This window comes from Coenobita brevimanus, chromosome 88, assembly GCF_032717465.1.
Source record: "Coenobita brevimanus isolate Jiangsu-jjx chromosome 88, ASM3271746v2, whole genome shotgun sequence".
Taxonomy (NCBI): domain Eukaryota; kingdom Metazoa; phylum Arthropoda; class Malacostraca; order Decapoda; family Coenobitidae; genus Coenobita; species Coenobita brevimanus.
In genome coordinates, this window is record NC_137041.1 from 21595394 (window position 1) to 21621650 (window position 26257).

A 26257-nucleotide genomic window follows, 5' to 3' on the forward strand; every position below is an offset into this window, starting at 1 on the left:
GGAGGACCAACCTCGTGAACAGACAGGATTCCAAAGCGGGTATTTAACTACTAATCATCTACACACAATGAATCAGCTAATTAAGAAAACTACAGAATATAATAAACCACTGTCCTTAGGTTTTGTTTATTATGAAAAGGCTTTCGACTCAATGGAGCACATAGCAATTATAAATTCATTGCGAGGACAAGGGGTGAATGAGATCATTGTAAAACTGTTCGAAAACATATATAAAGAGGGAACTGCTATTGTTAAATTATATAAAGACTCGGAAAAAAAAAATAGATTGAGAAGGACGTATGTCAGGGAGATACAATTTCATCAAAATTATTTACAGCACGTCTATTAAATTTTTCAGGAAGCTAGACTGGGGAAGCAAAGGAGTGAACATAGATGGAGAAAAGTTAAATCATTTAAGATTTGCAAATGACAATGTCGTACTCTGAGAAACAGCAGAGACATTGCAAGAAATGTTAAATGACCCGAACAGAGAAAGTCTCAAAGTATGGCTAAAAACGAGCAGGAGTAAAACTAATGTTTAATCCACAAACACCAAAGAGCGTTATCAGATTAAGCGTAGAAATTCTTCAAAAAGTCGAGGAGTACAATTACTTCAGGCAAATACTAAAATTAATGAAAGACCGTGATAGGGAAATAAAAAAGACGCACTTCAACTGGATGGAAAGCTTTCGGTAAACATAGAGACATTATGAAAAGTAGCTTTGCCAGTTTGTATGAGACGAGAAGTATATAACGAATATATAATTTCAGTTATGACGTATGGTTGTGACACCTGGAAACTGACAAAATCGGTGAAAATTAAATTAATCCGTTCTTAGAGAGCAATGGGAAGGTCAATGTTGGGAATATCTTTAGGAGACGGGAAAAAATGAAATTGGGTGAGAGCAGACTAAAGTCAAAGATGTTATAGATGTTATAAAAGAACAGAAATGGAGGTGGGCAGGGCATGTAGCAAGAATAATGGATGACTGATGGAGGAAGAGGCTGACTGACTGGACATTATGAGATTGTAAGAGTGGCAGAAAAAGGCCAGACAGGAGGTGGAGAGATGAGATGGAGATCTCTGCAGGGAAAATGTGGCAAAGGTTGGCTCAGTCAAGGATTTCAAGGAGAAGGTTGGGGGAGGCCTTTATCCAGCAGTGGGCTTGTAATGGCTGCTGCTACTGATGATGATGATGATATAAATATATAAATAAATAAATATAAATAAACATAAATAAATATATATATATATATATATATATATATATATATATATATATATATATATATATATATATATATATATATATATATATATATATATATATATACAGTCACCATCAGCCGTTGAGTATCCACTGCAGGATGTGCCTATCCCTACTGAAGCAGGGACGATACAAGCAATGTATCCATACCCAGTGGCTTAGGCTGTCTGGTAGAGACTGGTATGTAGGGTGAGAGGTGATTATGAGTAATGTGATTGTAATTTTGGAGTGACCTTGGATGTGTGTGTAGTCTGTGAACCAAGTGTAATCGGCCCACCTTAACCCACCGCATCCCAGTAGATTTTTCTCCATTGACCCCCTCCACAATCCCTGCAGATATATATATTTTTTTTTTTGGCTAAAACCTCTGCTTTTTATAAGAAACATCAAAAATTCAGAGAGAAAGTGTTCACCTGAGCTTAGAAATGCCCAGTACAGGTAACAATCTCCTCACCTTGTACCATGTTCTCTCAAGCTAGGCTCGAGAGAACACGGTGCCAGGTGAGGGTATCAATTTCCTATGGGAGGGGTAACTATTCCAGACCACTCAGAATAGGTAGATACTTATTCATTTGGTACAAATTTATATGTAGTACAAGAGTATATTGGTTTTCACACAGTAATATAGGTGATATAAGTGTTGTTTCACTCACCAAACACATAAACATACTGCACCTTCCTTTGCAGCATTACCTGCTCATCACTTCTACGCGATTCTTCCTCTAACGCCACGTAACCTTTGTCCTCCACATTGTCATCGATTGGAGAATCACTCTCGCCTTGAATTTCATACCGTGGCGCGACATGTCTTTACTAGGCACGTCACTGGTAACAGGTGAGTTGCCAAGATAATGGCGTGTTGTGGGGGAAGGTCATGAGGGGTAAGGCATTGTCTCCACCTGGCCTCGGGTAGAGGAAGGTGTCCCGCGTATACATACCAAAAATTACACATGAAATTTGAAAAATGAGGAAATGACGGAACTTGCATTTGCGGTGCATTTATAAATGTCGACGGGAGTCACAGCAACAAAACTTTCGGGCACATATATACGTCAGCGGGACAGGGCAGGTTATGCTGACTGGGTGCAAGCATTCTGGTATGTAACACTGGTTCAACCACAGAAGCCCTTATGTCAGCCAAAGCAGCAAGTGGCTCGGTGAATGCTTCCCAAAGTTTTTACAGCTCTGGCAGGAGGCAAACCTGCATCCACCAGGTGGGAGATGCACATTACCACTGTACCACAGAGGCTCCATACATATATATATATATATATATATATATATATATATATATATATATATATATATATATATATATATATATATATATAAAGAGAGAGAGAGAGAGAGAGAGAAAGAGAGAGAGAGAGAAAGAGATATAGACAGATAGATATAAAGGGCACTTTCTGTCTGTCCCTTTGTTCACAAACTACTCCCTCAATTTTCATTTTACCTGGCCTTAATATACATATTTGGAATCCTTATGACTGATGGAAGGTTTTAGGGGGGTCAAATTTCAGATCTCGGTTATTTGAGGTCACCAGTAGAGTGTTCGCCTTTATGGCCTGGGCAACGCCGGGTACCCCTGCAGCCCAATTTTTGACATGGAGACTCACATGGCCTCCAGTTCGGACACTGGCTATGTGAGGTTGACTCCGAGGTCATTTGAGGTCACCGGTTGGAGGTAATTTCAGGTCACTGGTGATAGTAAACAAGGATGCACAAATACTGTGCATTCTAGACATTAGCAAAGATTTTGATGCCATCCCCTGCCACAACCTCACAAACAAAATATTCAACAAAAACATGCACAATAACACAAAAAGATCGCTGGCAAACAACATAGCAGGCAGATGTGCACATGTAACAGTCTTCGAACATCAGAAACTTCACAAATGGCATCCACAAAGGATGTGTTTTATTCCGTACACTCTTTAATGTATACATGCACGACATGCCCACACTGAACACACCACAGAAACACATAGCTTCCTAAGCAGATGACGTAACACTCACATGTACACATCAAAACACAAACACAGCTGCACACATCATCCAACCTTATCTCAACAAACTACACAAATAGTTTACCACAAACAGGCTCAAAATAGCCCCAGCCTAACCTACAGTGACCCTTCTCACAAATAGGACAGCAGAAGTCACATTCCACACCTCACCATAAACAGCACTCCCCTACCACACACACACACACACACACACACACACACACACACACACACACACACACACACACACACACACACACACACACACACACACACACACACACACACACACACACAATCCTTGGTGTGATGTACAATACATCAATGCCATTTAAACAACACGTCACAAACATTAAAAATAAAATAACACCAAGCCTCAATTCCCTAAGGTCACTTGCCCATACAACATTCGGACACAACAAAGAAACCACCACCACAGTATACAAACAATATATACGTCCGTTGATAAATAATGCAAGCCCTGCTTGGGCTCCTAACCTCACTAAAACACACTACAACACTCTACAAACCATACAGAACAGGGTCATAAAAATAATTATAGGCTGCACAGCTACTACACCCACAGACCACCTATATCAAGAAACCAAAGTCCTCAAAGTGAAGGATCACCTAGATATGAGAGTCACCCAAATTCTCGCTGCAGCCTCCACAAACCCAGAACATCCACTGCACTTCATGACAGGACAACCACACACACCAAGGAACATCAAAACAAAACCCAGCACACGATATCATAGACAACCACTGTCATCTCTCCCCCCTCGCCCACCTCAGACCAGCTTCCAAAAGCATATCCATACTCAAATCATCGCCACTTCATTCAGTCACTGAAAGACAACACACAGCTGCATCCACGGCCTCCTAATATCCACCCTCCCGAATCCTCCCTCGTGAGGACAGGGTCCACCTGGCCAGGATGAGATGCGGGCGTCATCCAGCCCTCTTAAGTTACCAGAAGAGGCTGGATGACTCCGTTGGTGATGCCTGTCCAGAATGCAACACAGCACCCCATATTATTAAGCACATTATGGAATAATGCATTGCACACAATCACCTATGCCAACAACACAACATACACTCCTTGAGAGCTCTGTGGGAAAGCCCGGTCTTGGCTATGGCCTTCCTTAGGGACTCGGCGCTGTTCGGCAAGACTGCCTCGGGAACAACAACAACTACTACTACTATGCATTAGTCTGTGAAAGCTGAAATAGAAAGTTCCTGGACCTCTTATGATCCCTCTTCAGAAGCATGAGCAGTACCGGTACATGGTCTTTCTGGAGAAGAAAGAAAGATTGAACTAGAACAAATAGGACTGGAGTGTTTTTTTTTTTTTGGTTTCATGACCCAAGGAAGATTTTAAGACCAAAAAGACCTATGGTTTGAGGGAGGGGGGCAGAGTAGTAAGAGTCATAGAGAGAGAGAGAGAGAGAGAGAGAGACAGACAGACAGACAGACAGACAGAGACAGATAGATAGATAGATAGATAGATAGATGTGTGTGTGTGTGTGTGTGTGTGTGTGTGTGTGTGTGACCGCTTTGGTGGATAGATGTGTGTGTGTGTGTGTGTGACCGCTTTGGTGGACATAAGGTGTACAGTGGTTGAACCACATTCTAGTATGCTTGCCCCCAGTTGGCTTAAGGCAGGGCGATTACACTTGGTTCACAGACTACAGACACATCCAAAGCCACCGCAACACTACGGTCACACTCACAACCACTTCTCACCCAACATACAGTTTCTACCAGAGAGCCTAAGCCACTGCATAAAGATACACTGGCTGTATCGTCGTTGCTTCGGTAGATATAGAGCGGTCCTGCAGTGGACCTCAACGGCTGATGATACACACACACACACACACACACATATATATATATATATATATATATATATATATATATATATATATATATATATATATATATATATATATAAAATCCACTTCTATCGTACATTACAGTTAAGATCCCTTACCATAATGCTTAGTAGCTTCTTAATCACTTTGATTTCCAGGGATATAATTATTCTTCTCAGCTTGGATAATATATTTATTTATACTTCATAATTTTTAGTGTTATATCTTTTCCTTATACCAATTTATCCCTTCGCATCTTCCAGTTCCAAATATACCGATGCCATTTCTTTTTATGCGAGGAAGAAGGAACCAAAGGCTAGGAGCCCGCAAAACAGTTCCTTCCAAGAAAAAAAAAAATACAAAAGAGAGTCAGATTCAAGATCCGTTAATTTCGAGATGCCTGGACACACTGCGTTTGAAAGACTGGAGATCATAGGAAGTAGGAAATACAGACAGGGGAAGACAGTTCCAGAGTTGACCTGTTGCATAAATGAAGGACTGGGAGTAACGGTTAACTCTTGGATTAGAGACCTGGACAGAAAAGGGATGGGAGTTTATTGCTAGATGGGTGCTACGAACCAGTCGTAGAGATGGAGGGATGCAAGCAGACAGTTGAGAGGAGCAATGACCATGGAAGCAGCGATAGAAAAGAGATAAACAGGCAACAATGTAGCGAAGAGACAGAGGTTGAAGTAAGCCACTAAGAGGAGCAGGATTAATGAGACAAAAAAACTTTGACTCCACCCTATTAAGAAGAGCTGTATGTGGGGAGCCTCCCCGCACATGAGAGTTGTACTCCATCCAGGGCCGAATACATCCCATGTATAAAGTCAACAATTGTTCAGGGGTAAAGAAGGTACGGAGTCAGCTTAGCACACCTAATCTCTTGGAAGCAGATTTTACCAGAAATGTAATATGATGTTTCCAAGATAAATCCCGAGTGAATGATACCCCAAGCATGTTCAAGGATGATGCAGGATTGAGCTGGATATTGTTAAACTTAATAAGTACTCCTGTGGAAGATTTTGTCAAGTTGATAGTTGTAAAAACTGAGGCTTTGATGCATTAAAAACAAGATTATTTTTACCCCAGTCAGGGATATGAGCTAAGTCAGACATTAGGAGTGCCATAGCCTCATCCCTTGTTTGTTGCAGTAACTGCTGGGATGGACGTTGCGGGAACCGAATGGAAAGGTGAAGGATGGAATCATCAGCATACGAGTGGATAGGGTTAGATGTACAGCTTAGAAGATCATTGATGAATAAATGGAAGAGAGTTGGTGATAGGACAGACCCCTGAGGAACACCACTGTTCATAGATCTAGGAGAAGAACGATGGCCGTCTACAACAGCGGCTATAGAACGACCAGAATGGAAGCTGTAGATGAAGGCACGGAAAGAAGGATGGAAATCGTAAGAGGGCAGTTTGGAAATCAAAGATTTATGCCAGACTCGATCGAAAGCCTTTGAGATGTTAAGGGCAATGACAAAGTCTTTGCCAAAGTCCCGAAAGGAGGATGACCAGAAGTCTGAAAGGTAGGTCAGAAGATCCCCAGTGGAGCGTCCCTGATGGAACCCATACTGACGATCAGAAAGAAGGTTGTGATAGGAAAGATGCTTTAAAATTTTTCTGTTAAGAATAGACTCAAAAATCGACACATGATGTTAAAGCAATTGGACGATAATTAGAGGGTTGGGAATGGTGACCCTTGTTTGGGACTGGCTGAATTGAGCAAACTTCCAGCAAGAAGGAAAGGTTCACGTTGAAAGACAAAGGCAAAAGATTTTACCTAGGCAGGGTGTAAGCACATAACCACAGTTCTTGAGGACAACAGGAGGGACTCCATCAGGACCATATGCCTTGTTAGTATTGAGGCCAGTGATGACAGAAGATACATCAGCTGAAGAAATTTTAATGTCAACAATGAGGAAGTCACAGGGGGGAAGTGATCGAGGAACAGCACCGGAATCATCTAAGTTAGAATTGGAGGAGAGTTTTTCAATGAAGAGATCTGTTTTATCAGTAGAGGAAATAGCTACAGAGCCATCAGAGTAGAAAAGAGGAGGGAAGGATGATGAGGTAAAGTTGTTAGAAATGTTCTTGACAAGGTCCCAGAAGGAGCGGGAAGAATTTGAGTTGGAGAGTTGACAGCATTTAGTACGGATGAAATTATTACCAGAGAGAAGAACAGACCTAGCATGATTCCGGGCAGAAACATAAAAAAAAAATTGTGATTCGGGGGTGGGTTGGCTCTGGTACCTTTTACGGGCCCTCTCCTTGTTGTGGACAGCATTAGAACAAGCGTGATTAAACCAAGGCTTTCTTGCATTAGTCAAAGGATATGAGAAAGGAATGTATATGCTTCCATGCCCGAGAGAATAACCTCTGTAATGCACAAGGCACACTCATATGGCTCCCGGCCATGGAAGCACTAATCATTTGGGGGAAAATCAAAGAAGTACTGCCTGAGGGCCTCCCAATCTGCAGCTCTAAAGTGCCACAGTCGCCGTTTCTTTGAAGGGTCCACAAGCTGTACCGGAGCAATAGAACAGATTAAGGTAATAAGACTGTGATCAGAGGAGCCCAACAAAGAGAAAAGAATAACAGTGTAAGTAGAAGGATTAGTTGTAAGAAAGAGGTCAAGTATATTGGAGCTCTCTCCAAGGCAGTCAGGGATATGGGTAGGGTGCTGTACAAGCTGCTCTAGGTCATTAAGGATAATAAAGATGTAGGATTTTTTTTTTTTTTTTTTTATGTGTCCGACTCTGGGCATAGGCTTCACAGCCTGCTATCAAGGCCCAGCAGTCCTCCTACATACCATACACCTCTACATGTCACCACTTCGGCGCTAACATCCACCGACCATATTGAATACATGCTAGGGCTGTCTCATACAGGACTGGTGTATTGGTATTAGCGGGGGTATTTTTACGAAATGTCGGCGGGTCTTCTGGTAGATTAGTAAAGCCTGATTTAATGAAATTCAAATCCTTAAACTGTTCCCTGCCCCAGCCGGAATTCGAACCTGGGTCCGTAAGGACTGCAGGCCACCTCTACCGATTGAGCCACCGCCTACCCCATTGAGCCACCGCCTACCCCACCAGGTGGATCAGTGAAAGGAGAGGAGAACCGAAGGTGCTGGTGAACATTGAAGTCTCGGAGAATGGAGATTTCAGAGAAAGGAGAAATGGATAGAATGTGTTCCATTGTAGAAGTAAGACAGTCAAAGAAGTTTTAATAGTAGAATTAGGGGATACGTAAACAGTACAGACATATTTAGTCAGAGAATGACAGGGTATAAAATTAAGAAGAATCAAGTTCAGGAACACGAGAGCAAGATAAGGCGTTGCATACATATACACAACAGCCACCTTTGGCTCTGAAATGAGTAAAAAGAAAGTAGGAGGATACAGAAAAGGGTTTGCTGTCAATTGCTTCAGACAGCTGTCTCTGTTAAAAAGAAAAGGTGAGGTTTAGATGAGGAGAGGTGATGTTCAACACAGAGAAAATCAGAGGAAAGGCCGCAAATGTTGCATAAATGATGAAGTGAATCAGACAGTGGTTCCAGGCAACTCATAGGGTCCTCATCGGGAGAGGAGCGTACGGTGGGGACATTTGTGGTCTCCCTCCCCCCTGGGGACTCCGAGGCAAAGTCTGTGGGCAATTTTTTTTTTTTTTTTTTTTTTTAAGGAAGTGTAGTGTGTACTGTTCATGTAGTATGGTGTTGGCATTTAGAGATTCTTGTATTGGAGTGTATGCTGGCCTACTTTCTGTGTTACTGAAACACTGAAAAAGTTCAGCAAAGGGGGATGGTCGTGAACTAGTCCCGAGGGCTGATGAAAAGGGAGCTCCAGCTCTCCCTGTCATCAGCTTTCTACCCACCTTGGGAGTACTGCCCTGCTCGACTGGTGCTACATTTGATACCAACAGGATGAAATTGAATATACTGAAGATATTTTCATATATATACAGAATTTATTGTTTAGAAAATGCTAAGAAGTCTCACATATCACATACAATAGAATAAGACAATGGACACCTTTTATTATTTTCATGGCTGGGGGACTCATGGGAGGCCCACCCTACCTAAACACTGTCCGGGTGTTGGTCCACGACTGTGCAAACTTTCTTTTATTCTTTTTTTCTGACACCCCTTCCCCCTCCTCCGTAAGGCCTTAACTTATCCTTGTGCAAGTTACAGTAACTCAGCGTGTGAGCAAGTGAATGAGTGATACAAGGATAAGCACTGTCCCTCTACCACTGTCCCTGAACCACTGTCCCTATATCACTGCTTTTGTACCAGAAGTGTCACTGTACCACTGTGCCTGCACCACTGTTGCTACTCGACTGTCCCTGCACCACTGTCCCTGCACTGCAGTCCCTACTCCACTGTCCCTACACCACTCCCTGCACCACTGTCCCTGCACCACTGTCCCTGCACATATGTCCCTGCACCACTGTCCCTGCACCACTGTCCCTGCACCACTGTCCCTGCACCACTGTCCCTGCACTGCAGTCCCTACTCCACTGTCCCTACACCACTCCCTACTCCACTGTCCCTGCACCACTGTCCCTGCACATATGTCCCTGCACCACTGTCCCTGCACTACTGTTCCTGCACTACTGTTCCTGCACCACTGTTCCTGCACCACTGTCCCTGCACCACTGTTCCTGCACCACTGTCCCTGCACCACTGTTCCTGCACCACTGTTCCTGCACTAATGTTCCTGCACCACTGTTCCTGCACCACTGTTCCTGCACCACTGTTCCTGCACCACTGTCCCTGCACCACTGTCCCTGCACCACTGTCCCTGCACTACTGTTCCTGCACTACTGTTCCTGCACCACTGTTCCTGCACCACTGTTCCTGCACCACTGTCCCTGCACCACTGTCCCTGCACCACTGTTCCTGCACTAATGTTCCTGCACCACTGTTCCTGCACCACTGTTCCTGCACCACTGTTCCTGCACCACTGTCCCTGCACCACTGTCCCTGCACCACTGTCCCTGCACTACTGTTCCTGCACTACTGTTCCTGCACCACTGTTCCTGCACCACTGTTCCTGCACCACTGTCCCTGCACCACTGTCCCTGCACTACTGTTCCTGCACTACTGTTCCTGCACCACTGTTCCTGCACCACTGTCCCTGCACCACTGTTCCTGCACCACTGTCCCTGCACCACTGTTCCTGCACCACTGTTCCTGCACCACTGTCCCTGCACTACTATTCCTGCACTACTGTTCCTGCACTACTGTTCCTGCACTACTGTCCTTTTGTCATGTACTACTTTTTTTTTTTTTTTTACCTCACGACCTAGAAACCTTGACCGGTTAATATTAGACTCTATAACGTGCGAGTTTATTTCCATGCTAACCTGGCCAGTCACAATGTTCTTCCCTTGACTTTGTTCATTTACCAGAGAATCTAGTATGAATAGTCCATTTTTGTGTGCCGTTTTAGAGATATTTTGGAATTAAAAAAAAAAATCCAATGGTCTGCTGTTATGCAAGGCCAGTTTCCTAGCTGGATGATTAATATTTGCAAGAGTACAGATGTGGTCCTCAAATAGGCCACGAGCAGCATATGAACAGAGCGAGGAGTTCAGGGATAGTGACTCAGTTCTTGACCCTGACTCCCCGGAAAGAAAACACAAAAAAAAGTGATTCACAGTTACCATCGTATTAAGACAGAAATTTCTCTGACCTTAGACAAAGACGAAAGAAACTGACCAGTACCAAAGCAGCACGTTTGAGGGTTCTGTGGGGGGAGGGGGTATCATCCCTTGTCCCTAATCCCGCCTAGGCAGGAAAGAACGTACGGTTCTCTAGGCTTGGAATTTCAAATGGGTATACTTTAGACTTGTCAACGATGATCCTAAGGTTCATTTTAAACAAGAGGGGCTTGGAAGAGTAATGGATTTCTTAGGAACTTTGTGACAATCATGCAAAACAAAGTGAGGACCCAAAACACATCCTCCTGGTTGGCAGGTGAAGTGTTTATCTTTAGAGTAATAACCTGATTAACCCAAGCAACGCCGAGTAACTATCTATCTGTCTGTGTATTTATCTCCCTGTTTGTCTATGTATCTATCTATGGTCAGATGCCTTAATCCCGGAAGGGGTGGCCACAAACAATTCGCCTTCACATCACGTCGTCCTCCATCATTAGGCTGTTCCCTCTCCAACTCATACCACCTACATTTATACACCTCTACACTCCATTCATCCATCTCATCTTCGGTCTTCCATTTCCCCTCCCTTCCTCCACGTCACTCACATACAGTCACCTAATCATTCTCTCACTCTCCATACTCGCCACAGCCAGTAATATATAATGCACTTTCCCAGGGCGAAGAGCTCAAAACAGCTTCCATCTCTTCTCCTCAGGGCAGCAAGAAGAGGATCCGATTTTCCGATTGTTCTTCCCCACACGAAGAAACCCGCTGCAGTTCTTGTGTGAGTACCCAATTAAGAAAACAAAATATTCAGATATTCATTACTGGCTTTTATGTCATATACTATTGCGTCTTGATACTACTGATTACATGTTCGTGATCACCGTATCACCTGAAATGGGTGACCCACCTAACTGGGCAGATTTTGGTTAGTTCATATTTTAACAAGGGTTCGCTTTCTTTCTGTATCCTACCTTACCCCATGCTTAGGTGCCACAAGAGGTCTGGATGATGATGATGATGGCGATGATGATGGTGATGATGATGATGATGAGCGACATTTTCACAGGACGAATGTCAGTAACAAATCTAAAAATGCGTAATTACAGTTAATGCACATCTGACACTTTCCACAACTAATATAATTATCAAGCAATAAGGAAACACTAAAAACTTACATGGCCTATGTTTCGTCCACCTTATATCCGGAGAGATAATAAATATGTCTGGTTAGTTCCGTTTATTAGTGGCAGAGTAATACTAGGGATCTTATTCCTTTCCATATAGCATTCCTTCTTGACTGAAACTATAATCCATTCTTAATATCTTACTACAATTCGGCATTCAGGAAGGCGAGATGATAGTTTGAGATCAAGTTGGTGTGACGAGAATTCTTTTCATCTCCGTCTCATTCCCAGCCACTCATATAACAGTTGACTGTTAATGATAAGCCAAGGGAAGTGGAGGTGGAAGAATCTCACAATCCTTACTCTTAAATCCATAGTAGTTATCTGCCTTCATGGTCTGTGCAGTGGATAGGCATAAATTTGTCTTAAGTAACTAGATCAGCCAATCATGTCAGCACATTACCTATTATAGCCACTGCCACAGGATATAGTAATGTTTGTCAGAATCCAGAAGCCACACTGGCATAACAGAAATTCGTAAATTGGTTTACTTGCGCAATATTAAAGGCTATTGTTAGAAGACATATGTAGCACCTTCAGTCCGATGGTGTATCTTTCATTTTATTTCTGTGGTTACCGGACGAATTTAGTCAGCATTGGAGAGACTTGTAACTACTAGGGTTAGATGCAGCCTTCAGTAACCTCCTCTGTATTAGGAGATCGTTCACATGTTGACCCAAATTATGTGGTTGTAGAAAAATTACGTGACAGCAACAAAAACTGAACAAAAATACACGTCTGGAAACTGAAGGGGTTAATACTATAGTGTTGCTTATCACACACGATCATACATGATGAATACAAACACGCTGTACCAAATGTGTTTCTGAGAATCATCATTGGTACGGGTACATGGTATTTTGACCCACCCTGTACTTAGCGTAAGAAACTCAGCTGGAACTGCAGTGTAAAGGTAAAAGCAATATACAGGGCAGCGCATATGTAATATACAGTATACAGGGTAGTGCATATATAACGCTCTTCCACTCCACCGGCCAATTTCTCGTGGACGGCTCAGCCAGCAATATCAAAAACTACCCTATGTCATCTATTATGCTTCTGTTCTCATTGCTACATCCACGCCCACGCCAGCAGGCTGAGCCGTCCCTGCAATACATGAGATACCTGTAGGTGAATTTCTAGTGGAAAGCTGTTTATGGACCTGCCTGTAAAATTATCTACTCATCCATTGCAAATCTCTTAATGTAAATAAAATAGAGTGAAGGTAACAAGGATTAAAGGAAAAATACATCTGGTGACGATAATCTACATATTAATATATGTATTATTTTTCTCCTACAGGTTCACCTCTCACCGATTTCCTCAACAATGGTAACAATTTTCCGCTTTTCTTATACTTGCTCAGTTTATTATGTATTTCCTAATTTAATCCCTTGGCTGCCGGCCACACAAATAGATATTATACCGAGGCTGCAACCACGCAGTTTTTTACAAGTGAGGGAACTGCCAACAGTTTGAGGATTTAGTTATTCCAAAAAATATTATAATTGTTATGTTATATGTCTTTTTTTTCTAAACAGTGAGTAGCTGATATAAACATATTATGGAGATCATCTTAAATCTCGATAATATTTGACAGAAATTATGATATAGAAAATACATTCCTTTCCGCAAAATTTTTTCCTGTAATATATTCCTTAATTTTGATAATATATCAAATGTACAATGAGTGAAGAAATCACTTTTCCGCTAACATGGGTCAGGATAGTTTCAACTGTCTGGTTTCCTTCGTGGTCAGATTCTGTAATAAAATACTACATCCATCACTTTTTTATATAAATCTGGAGATAACCAACTTGAGATTTAACAGCAATATAACCACCGGACACAGCCAACCTAATATAAGTTTTAACAGCCATATCATATAACCACTAGACACTGCGACATAATGTAACTACCCAGAGCTGGGCACTAAATACACTGAATGTATTTAAATACTAAATACTAAATACATGGGGAAAATGTATTTAAATACTAAATACTAAATACATTTTATGAATTTATTTAAATGCTAAGTACTAAATACATCAATTACATTTAAATACATTTGTAAATACATTTTAAATTCATACAAATTTTAACATATGTATTCAGTAATTCATGGTTAACAATATAAAATACTTCTTTGAAACTCTTCACGAATGGCTTTCATTAGTGGACGGAATGCTTCAGGGTCTTGGATTCCATTTGACTCAGTTTATTTTCTTCTGTTAGTAGAGTAGGCTGCAGCTCTCTGTAAATAGTGTTTTTATTTCCTTGGATGCGATGAATCGCCGTGGCAATTGGTGCCAGCACAGCAACATGCTCTTAGAGAAATTCAGTTTCATGAGTCTTGAATGTTGGTAGCTCTACAGCAGTCATTAGTTTGTGGAGCATCACTTTGTGATTCAGTAGCATAGTGAGAGAATCGTATAGTGAGTTCCACTGTGTTGGACAAGACAACCGCAAGGTGCAGTTCAATACATTTTTAATGATTTCAGTTATCCACTCATATTCCAATGAGTGGAACATTTTCTCATCGCCAAGTGGTTGATGGGTTGCCAGATAGTTCGATGTGTTTATGTCCAAATTAACTGTAAAAAAAAAATTACATCATGTTCTGAGGATTTAAATACACCGTATTTGAATACTAATTAAAGTATTCAAATACTATATTTAACCCGCTCCGTACCAGTGCCATTTTAAAATGGTGTAACGCAACTGCATGCTCAGTGCCACTGCTGTTTTCAAACGTTATTTTTTTTCAAAAAATCATGGAGAACATAATTTTCAAGCTAGGCACGCAAAAATTGGTCAGGATGTACTTTAACTCTTCCACCAACCTTGCCTTAGGCGCTCAGGCCTATACACCCACGCAATGAGTCATCGTCCTCGCTCTGCCTCACTCTGCTTGTACCACTTGTACTGTACAGTCATGTCTCGCCATGGTCTCTCTGACGAGGAGATTCAGGAGCTCCTGAAAGTGCCCTACACTGGCGAAAGTGATGTTGATGACGACGTGCAAGATAAGGATTATGTGCGACCGGAAGATGAAAGTACTAATGAGGAGGAAATACCTACACCAAGGAAATCCAGGTATGTGGGGTATGCCAGTACCCCAGGGATGAGGCCATCAGCACGTCATCGCCTAGCCCTACGTGACGAGGAGGAGGATTCAGAGGAGGAAGGTGAGGCTTTCATTATTCCTGGGTGGCTGGGGAAGCTGAGGATTTCCCCACATGGGGTTGGAAATGTTAGGAGGAAGAGAGGGAGATTTGGGAATATTCCACTGGCTGGGGACGTGGATGAGTCATTTCGCCTGCGCTATCCCTCGCACCCACATGACCTAGCCTGCCCTAGTACCTCAGGACAAAGTGTTCCCCCATTCCCCGCACCCAGCACATCGAGGGAAAGTGTTCCCCTATCCCCCACACCTCCCAGCACCTCCATTGAGACTTTTCCTTCTCCCACACTTCCCCACGCTTCCCCACAGCCCCTGGATGTGGGAGGTGATGATGGTGATGAGGAGGACCTGACGTGAGAGTGGGAGGACGGGAGTGACTGTTCCAGAAATAAACCCGTTCACATAAGAGCATGTTGCTGGGTGTACTGTACCTGAACTAACCCCAGCTTCAAGTAGGCTGGATTCCTTCAGAAATGTCTTTACTGTGAACTTTGTATTGAGAATTGTTGCCCTAACTAATGCCTTTGCTGCCTTTGAACATGCAGGGGCAACGCAGACACCACATAGCCAGTTGTTTGAGGTGGACATGAGCCTAAACGAGAAGTATGTGTTCCTAGACCTAGTACTTTTGATGGGGATTTTGAAAAGGAACCAGCTCCCCTCCTACTCGACCGTAGATCCACTAATGGAAACACCTATCTTTGGGAAAGTAATGGGGAGGAATCGGTTCCAGTACATCCTGAGCCGACTGCATTTCTTTGACCAACATGATGCTGCAAATGCAAACAACGCCGACAGGATGAGGAGGATAAGTGTGGTTTTCGATCACCTACGTGAGAAACTTTGTATCTCTTTTTCTCCCAACAGAGACTTCGTCATAGACGAGAGTCTTGTGCTATGGAGAGGCAATATTGCCTTCAGGCAATATATCCCCAGCAAAAGACACAGGTTCGGTTTCAAAATCGTTGTGATGTGCGACTGTAAGACCGGGTATGTGCAGGACATAGTCCTGTATGCAGGTGTTCAGACGGACATCGTCAAAGATCGAACCTTGGGACTGTCTCGTGCTGTGGTGAAGACGATGATCGATGAGTACCTTCATCTTGGGCACGTCCTGTACCTGGACATCTGGTACACAAGCCCCCCCTCTGCCCAGGTACCTTCACCTTCAGGAGACAGGTCTGTGTGGCACTGTGAAAAAGAGCAGCAAGCACATGGTCAAGGGGGGGAGGAAGTTGCAAAGGAACGAAGTTGTATTTTACAAGGCCAATAACATCCTTGCAACACCCTGGCATCACAACAGAGAAGTCGTCCTCCTCTTGTCTATAATCAAGCCACTCGTACACCGCACCGACAGCATCAACTACAGGACAGAAGGGCGGTGCCACGTCTGAAAACCAGAACCTGTCCTGGCCTACAGTGTGAATATGCGACAGGTAGATCAGTTGGACGCAATGATTTCCAGCGTGGATTGCTCCAGGCCTACGATGAAGTGGTACAAGAATCTATTCTTCCACCTCCTCGACATCACAGTCCTAAATCCTCACCTGCTCCACGCTCAGGTTACCAGCGTAAAGGAGACCATTGAGGGCTATATTCGTGAGCTGGTGCGGGAAATACTGGGGGAATACTCAGAGGAAAGGACTGGCGCTCGCCACCACCACACCACTGCAACACCTATCCGCCTCATTGGTCGCCACTTCCCCACGATCATCCCTTTCAGTGAGACTCGTCAGAATCTGCAACGAAGGTTGTTGTTGTTGTTGAAAGATTCCCTGCACATATAGTGCAGGCCGGGCCATACATTAGCCCGGTCAGTGGTATATGGGCTGTTAAAAAAAACAGTAAGTGGGGAGGACAGGACCTGGGGATTCCCCAGCACACACGTCCTGTCTCCTGACTGCCTTTGTGGTGTGTGTGCAACGAAGGTGTCATGCGAGCGCAAATAGCACTGCAAGGCTGCGTACTCAGCGGAAGGACTCTAGGTATATGTGTGTGCAATGCAACCTTGGTCTGTGCATCTATCCTTGCTTTGAGGAGCACCACACTCTTCAAAACTATTGCGTATGACAGTGAAAGACTCTTGTAAATATTTTCTCATAAGTGTAAGGACTGTGTTTAGTGAAATAATGTTGCTATCTTAAGTGTAAGACGATGTATTCACAGTGAGACACTTAGAAATACTCTTACAGTGTCTGTGTATACTGAAGGCATGTTGTAAATAATTTACCATAAGTGTAAGTGCAGTACATAGTGAAGTAAAGATGTACATAAGTTACCGTAAATGTAAGATGAAGGATGCACGGTGAGAGAGATAAGTGACAGGTGTCAGGTGTTGCTGTACTAAGTGATTTATATGGGAGAAAAATATGTTTTCTGTATGGAATCCAGTGAAAAATAATGATACATATGAAGTGAACTGAAAAGTGTAAAAAACATTCGTAAACCTTCCCAGAGTAACACTGGCCAGAACACCTGAGTTTACCTTCATAGAAAATAAGGTTTTCTCTCATCTTCGCTGAGGTTCTTCTGGGAAATGACACCTGAGGGGCGGACCAGGAACTTCCAGAAAACGCACTTCTAGCCTACGGTGGGTATTTTAATGGTCATATTCATTTTTTTCATATCAAAATCTATCATTTTAGCCCCCCCCCAAAAAATCGGAAATTGGCCGGCACTGACGTGCCATTTTATGTCTGGGGTGTCCAGCACACAGCAGCTTAAGTACATGAAAACCAAATCTAAATACACAAATGTATTTAAATGCAAACGTATTTAAATACTGCCCAGCTCTGTAACCACCGGACACAGTCAACCTAATATAAGTTTTAACAGCCATATCATATAACCACGAGACACAGCCATCCTAACACAGGTTTTAACAGGTATCATAATTAACCACTGTGGACCTAACCAAACTGTCATAAACCTTACCATGATCAATGTGGGTCCATCTCAGCGTCCAGCCTGGCGGTAAGCATCGGCAGTGACCTGACCAACGTGACCACTAGCCAGCTCACCGTCACCTTCCTGAGAACCGTCTGTCCAGCCGCCAGGACACAACAACCAGGTACTTTTACAACCTTTGGATTATGCTATACATTCTTTGGTACTTTTACAACCTTTGCATTATGCTATACATTCTTTGGTACTTTTACAACCTTTGCATTATGCTATACATTCTTTGGTACTTTTACAACCTTTGCATTATGCTATACATTCTTTGGTACTTTTACAACCTTTGCATTATGCTATACATTCTTTGGTACTTTTACAACCTTTGCATTATGCCATATATTCTTTGGTACTTTTAAAACCTTTCCATCATGCTATACATTCTTTGGTGCTTTTACAACCTTTCCATTATGCTATATAATCTTTGGTATAGTATAATATTCATCTATACTGTTAAGTTCCCATCCCACACTGCCACAGGCTCCGACAACAGTAGAACAGTACAAGAATGATGTTGCCCAGTGAATTGTTCTTCCTATGGTCAGCCTTTAGGTGTACAGTACATAAAATCAGCTGAGGTGAAAATAAACACTGGCTTCTTAAAATTCACTGTGTTTATTTTCCAAATAATTCCACTTAAAGCTTTCCAACTTCACTATTCTCACAAATATTGGAGATGTACAAACTTACTAACTGCAGTTACACTTAATGCTTGACAACACTTCACTATTTTCACAAGTACCGATGATGTACAATCTTCCATAAACACTTCACTGTTTTCACAAGTATCAAAATATACAACCTTCACTGCACTGACACTGCACTACACTCAAACTGAACTGAAATCCGACTGACTTCAACTAATCTCTTCCCCACCCTTATATATGCTTGCATTGTTCTAGAACTATCTATATCTTTCCACAGTTCTGGTGTATTCGAGAGAGAGCACAGTTATCAGCTCAGAGACAGCCAAAACATACCAATTTTCTTACAGTACATAACACTGTAAATTATTTACCATACAAACTTAAATGACATAATTTAACAAACAATCATGTAAATAAAACATTACAGAGAAAAAGAGTACAAAAAGTAATCAGTAACTTACAAAATAACCATGGCCACAAACAGCAGGCAAACTGGCAACACTGACTCATACGGATACAGGAACTACCGTACGTGAAACGCCGAGAAACTTCTTGAGCATTTATCTGACTACCCCCTCCCTAGTTCTTTGTCATCCCAACAAAACTACACAGTATATACAACCATAATTAATCCTAATGAAACATCTAACCATACACGAAATAATCCTTCAACTTATCAGGTCTTCTATGGCGCTTCTGACGATGTCCTTGTTCCTCCACACAATCCACTCCTCATGGAAGGTCTTGGTCCTCTTCCTGATTCAATTTTTCCTCTGGGAAACTGTCGCCATCCTCTTGCACTTCAGCTCCTTGGTCCTCCTCTACATCCTTGGCTGCGGTTGAGCATGACTCCATGGAGACGTCCCAGTTGTACTGTCCTGGCCCATGGTACTGCCACAGACAATTCATGTGTGTCACCTTTGGGCCAGACTTCCTGCCTCCCGAATCTGATACGATACATCTGATGGGCAGTCCAACACAGTGTAAGGCCTTCCATGGGCTCTGCAGCTTCGGAGACTGTCCCTTCTTTCGCTGAGGATTAAATAACCAAACTTGGTCAATATCCCTGAAGCTCACCTCACTTGCCTTGACATCATACTTGCACTTCATTACCTCTCCTGAAAACCTGAGGGCTCCTCGCACTTGATGATGTACCTGAAGGTGCTTCACATAGCCACTGATGTCTGTAATCAGATCATCTGGTGGTCTTCCCATTAAAAAGTCAACAGGTAAGCTTAGCTAGTGGCCCAACATCAGTTTTCCAGGCGTGTAGTCGGCAGACTTATGGGTTGCTGACCGATATGCCATCAGCAACGCAGGTAATTTCAGGTCCCATTCTGTTTGTCCATCTACACAGTACTTGGCCAGTTCTTGTCCCAGGGTCCAGTTTTTCCACCATCCCATCTGACTTTGCCCTTAACCCCTAAATACCGAAGCACGTCAATGTACGTTTTTGACCACTTTAGCCCTCTCAACCGAATCATGTCAATATACATGTAGAGTGCCTTGTAAAACACTGCCTGCACATTGCTCTGCCCCGATTGTGAAGTATATCCCTTCAAGCCAATGAGAACTAATCCTTCCGGCCTTGGGTTGGGTGATCCGGCCAATCTGGGGGCAGGGGGGGTCACCTCCCCTCGGCCCACCCATTACCTGAATGTATCGTCATCTGTCCTGTAATAACCCTCTCTGAAGACCCTCGCACCCCTCTGTATGTCCCAATAGGACGTTGTTAGTCGAAGTTTACACCTCCCCCAACCACGAGGCCCATTCCGTTCCCCTCCAACCCCCTCACCTTTCACCACTACCTAGTATAACCCTACCTGCCCTACTCCCTCCCCCCTTTTTGACCCAAAATACTCTCCTACCCCCAATAAACCATCGTGTGATAGCGAGCATGCAGCTTGGCTTGCTCTTCCCTCACCACGTCTCCCCTCCCCAACTTCCCCCACTCCCAACACGTACACTTGCTTTATATGTATTGCCTCGATGTTTTTTTTTTTTTTTTCGGTGCCTTTTCGTACCTGAACATAATAAATGCTTCTCTGTATACAGTTCTATACATGCAAACACGTGCAATCACAGGCATCTGAGCCCAAGCCCCCCACCACCACCCAGCCCCCTCCCCCCACCACCACCCCTCCACCTCGTTAAAGACAGTTACATTTTCCCTTTTCCCTTGCATGCATCTGCAACAATATTGAACAGTATTCTATTTTCCTTCATGGCAATATAAACATTTGGTGTTTCTGAAAGTTTCTGAAGTACTATGAAGCACTGCAGGATTACTCCCCATACGTGAATTATCTCCCCACACCTGCAGACACACCTGTTTGCCTGGTTGATATGCTAATTCACATAGATTTTGTTTGTTTCCACTAGCTAAATTGGTTGTTACCGTAAATGATCTCCCAAGATTCAATGTACTCGTTGTGGGCCTTCTCCCCGAATGAATTTTATCTCCCCACAGGTACATACACATCTGTTTTAATAGTAGTTGGTCAAGAACAAACTAAAGTGCTCTACTTTGATGAGAAAAGATGGTTTTATCCAACCTCCATACTTACAAACCTTCTCCCCGTAGGGTACTTTATCTCCCCAGAAGCAAGTAATCTCCCCACACCCCAAAACACCTGTTCTTGGGCTTGGTGCGACATATGATATAGCGATGACCTATTTCCGTAATAGAAACAGTTATTTATCAAAACTATGGAGGCTTTCGAAAATTTTTGGGGGTTACTATTTTTTTTTTTTAACTTTGACCCTCGATTGTGCGGTAACCATTAGGCCCCGAGGAGTGCCGATTGTGCTGTTAGGTGTGTAAATTCTTTTCCTTTAGCCAGTACATATTGATTTTCCCCTTGGTGACAGTCGAAAAACACCCCCTAATTGCACCTTCAGTGGCAGACAAGCCAGATCGATTTGTGGTATTTAGGTGTTAATGGGGTTGTCCTGGTCTTCTTGATCCCCAGTAACTTGCAGCACTCACGGAACACAGCAGACTCGAAGTTTCTACCCTGGTCTGAATGTAGCTCTTGTGGCATCCCCAAACAACAGAAAAACTGATCAACCAACACCTGAGCAACAGTTGCAGCCTCTTGATCAGGGATAACATAGGCGTCTGGGCACTTTGTGAAGTAGCCCGTGGCAACACATATTTACTGGTCTCCTCTTTCAGTGGTGGCAAAGGTCCAGCAATGTCCACTGCAACTCTTTCCATCGATGCACCCACTTGGTACTGCTGAAGAGGGACGCAACCACGTTTCTTTGGTTCCTTCTTGTCACAACACACATCACAGGCCTGACACCACTCTTCAACATCTTGGTGCATGCCAATCCAGCAGAACCTCTGTTGCAGGCGCCTGAGAGTTTTCTTCACTACTAGGTGCCCACTAGTGATCTGGTTATGGGACTCATCCATGATCTCGGACCTCATCTTCTTCAGAGCCACTAGTTGCCAATACCTGCTGAGGTCATCGGCTGTCTCTCACTGACACTCCAGTAGTCTGTCGTTCAAATGAAAAAGGTCCCACTGATTCCAGTAGCTCTTGGTTGCAGGGCTTAACCTGGAAACTTCTTCCCAAGATGGTCACACTGTACTCCAAGCCATTCTAGCACTGGCTGTAAATCTACATCCTCCATCTGCATCCTCTCCTCTACTGGCATGTGGCCCAGAATTTCCACTGCAGCACCCTTGTGGCTAGTAGCAAGCTGCACTACCATCTAATACTTATGCTGCTTTAGCTTAGCGTATACCTCCTCCGTCAATTGTTCCTGTTCTTCCTTCATTTCCTTCATGAATACATCAAGCTGTCCTTGCATCCTCAGTTGTAATTCCCTCTGTTGCTCCTGTAATGCCTCTTGAAGTTGTTCATATTGTTCTTTTTGTTCTTCACATTATGCCACTAGTTATTCACTTTGTGCTTGCAGTTGCTCTTTCAGTCCTTCATTCTGTGCCTGTAATTGTTCTTTGATTTCGTTTCTGAGCTCTTTCTGTTCTTCACTTTGGGCTTGTAATTGTGCTTGGAGTTCTTTCTGTCCTTCATTCTGCACTTGTAGTTGTGTTTGTAGTAGCTCCATAATTGCACCCAGCGATGCCTCTTCCTGCCTAGCTTGGCGTCTTGTCTGGACACCTTCTGCCCCCATGTCATAGATTAGACTGCACTTTTTAAAAATCCACACTCCTGACACCAATATTACATCCCCACCCCACACTGCCACAGGCTCCAACAGCAGTAGACCAGTACAGGAAGGACGTTGCTCAGTGAGTTGTTCTTCCTATGGTCAGCCTTTAGGTGTACAGTACACAAGATCAGCTGAGGCGATAATAAACACTGGCTTCTTAAAACTCACTGTCTCTATTTTCCAAATTACTCCACTTAATGCTTTCCAACTTCATTATTCTCACAAGCACTGGAGCTGTACAAACTTATTAAGTGCAGTTACACTTAATGCTTGGCAACACTTCACTATTTTCACAAGTACCAATGACGTACAAACTTCAATAAACACTTCACTGTTTTCTCAAGTACCGAAAATATACAACCTTCACTACACTGACACTACAATACACTCAAACTGAACTGAAAACCGACTGGCTTCAACTAGTCTCTTCCCCACCCTTGTATATGCTTGCATTGTTCTAGAACTATCTACATCTTTCCACAGTTCTGGTGTATTCCAGAGAGCACAGTTACCAACTCGGAGACAACCAAAACATATCAGTTTTCTTACAGTACTTAATACTGTAAATTATTTAGCGTACAAACTTAAATTAAATGACAAATTTAACAAATAATCACATAAATAAAATATTGGAGGGAAAAAGAGCACAAAAATTAATGCATAGCTTACAAAATTACTATGCCCCAAATAGCAGGCAAACTGGCAACTCTGACTCGTACCGGTACCGGAACTACCGTACGTGAAAAGCCGAGAAGCTTCTCGAGCATCTAACTAGCAAATCCCTCTTCTTAACAGTACTTTCTAAGAAGAAAAAAAAATCAATACCAGAGCATATGAAAAATATTCAAGCATTTCTTGCAGGATAATCGTTCATTTTATCATCTGCCATAGTAAAAATACGCTGTTTTACACAAAACCTTTCCAGTTTATTCTTAGTGCTGCCAGTCAATTATATTCAGCATAAGGAGGATCTTATCATAGCATTATGTTGTTAGGGTAGACAGAGATATCCGCCCTTTGGATATTTGTTTGTAAACGAAAAAAATATCATATGAACTTTAATTATGACAGAGAGAGAGAGAGAGAGAGAGAGAGAGAGAGAGAGAGAGAGAGAGAGAGAGAGAGAAATTCAGTACATCATAATAGTGTCCATGGTACTTCAACGTCACTGCCACCAATCTGTACTTTAGCAGCCATTTGTTTTCATATAACACACACACACACACACACACACACACACACACACTGTTCACGAACAACGAACTAGGCCTCATAATTCGATTACTACATGCATTAAATGACAAAGCAACTCATAGGCTATGTACTAAATCCAGAGCCAGTGTGTGCCACATTACTATTTAATTCAAATAATAGGAATGATAACTGTCTTCCTATGTTTTCGGATAATAATAACACATAACTAACTAGAATGGCACTCAGTAGAGCGCATACCTCTGCCAAGGCCCAACATGCAGTTCCTTTTAATTCAGTCATGTCTAATCCACTATGGAAAAAGACTTCCCCCCTATAAACGCATAATTAAATCCGCTAGATCCGGAATTTTATATGGATCCACGCCAAACTGTACACATTCGTAGATACCAACATCCTAAAAATGCATGATTTTTTTCATCAGGATCCATGCAATATTCACTGAAAAATTTACGAAAATGTCGAAAAACATCCTATCTTGCAATGTTAAAGAAAGTGAAAAAAAAAAAAAAATGTCCTGGATCCGCACCTTTACTCGGATCCACACCAAAATTTAACGAAGTCTATTCTGGGCCAAGACCCATTCTTCCACCAAGTTTCGTGGAAATCTAGCCAGTAGTTTTTGTATAATCTTGCTCACAAACCAACTAACCAACCAACAAACGGACAGGGGTGAAAACATAACCTCCTTGGCGTAGGTAATAACTAATTCCTATATGGCAACACGCCCCCTGTGATGGGGACTGAATGGAGGTGCATGGAACCATGTGTACACCAACCCTCCTGAGATACCACTCGTCATTTCAGAGAACATGGACCCCCTCCTGCACAGATACTTGTTTGTGCTCCTGTACATTATATTTGGGTGTAAACGATGATATCTGGGCATGACTGCCAGTTTATTATAGGCGTATCTGAATAACTAAAAATGTATCCTCTCCTTCCTAACACTAGGACAGTTGCAAAGCAACACAACACGGTGGAGTTACCATTCTTCATCGGCTAGACTGGTCCAATGAAAATAATTCCCAGTGTTGTTTCCAAATTAGATTTAGTGTTTAAGTGCATATTAAAAATTGCCAGCATTCCCATGGGTATGTGGTATAGTCTTCACATGATGACTACACTGACATACTTCGGTGCAGATTGCTATGATGATTAATGTAGACACAACAACATAGGATCTGAAAGTCTCTCTGTGTTTGTATGGTTTGACTTTCACCCAATAAATCCCTTTAAATGACCTAAACGCAATAAAATGAAATGGTTGTCTAAGTACACTTCCACAAGTATTAGATTTTCCAGTCTTCAAGCGGATTGGTAACAGAGTAGGGGCACCAAACGGAAAACTGTTAGGAAGAAACTGAACATATACAGTAGGTCTTGACGTTGGAAATGATATCCGATTTCTGAAAATTATTCGTCTGAAAAAGGAAATGAACAAAACCCAAAGGGTAGCCCATAACTCAGGGAACCATTTAATGTGTACATTTTCTTCCTCCGGCATATAGTGAAAGTTAAATATGCCATGACCCACCTATACTGGGTGAATGCTCCACTTTAGTCACCTCAACCAAATATTCATGACACAGCATGAGTGTGATGTGTAGGAGCTTCAATAAACCTGCCTCGACAAGAAGGTGAGCACAGATGCAAGGAGAATCTCCACTGCTTTCTTTGCTACCCGTCCCAACGTTTTGAGTTAAGCACACAGTAAGATATCTTGCTGCACTTTGTCAAATCTCAGTTATTTTTTCCACAGGCTTTTCAGATCAACAAGATCACAGTTTATTACTGTCACTGCCATACATGGAATCACACTGAACATAAATTCATCTAGCCTGCTTGTCTGTTCCAAGGAAACCTCTCCACAGTGAAACTATCCTTGGTATGACCGTATGAAATCTAGTAAATGTTATCTTATTTAATTTTGAAGGACATTTCTTCATGCACCAGCAGCCTTTTCAAATGAAGGGATGCTCGCAACGTTTCCTTCTTCTGTACATTTCATCATAGAAGTAATTTTGGAGTGAATGCAGATATCTTTTCTCTGGCAGTAATAT

General features: G+C 42.7%; 1 protein-coding gene across 1 annotated transcript in view; it reads left to right on the top strand.

Annotated features, from left to right (window-relative positions):
• LOC145411233 (uncharacterized) overlaps positions 1–26257 on the top strand; it is a 74452-nt gene that overhangs the window by 41292 nt on the left and 6903 nt on the right. Inside the window, exons 3-5 of the mRNA XM_080281298.1 lie at positions 11537–11605; positions 13314–13343; positions 18155–18265. Coding sequence (XP_080137424.1) covers positions 11537–11605; positions 13314–13343; positions 18155–18265 — 210 coding nt within the window. The remainder of the gene's footprint in view (positions 1–11536; positions 11606–13313; positions 13344–18154; positions 18266–26257) is intronic.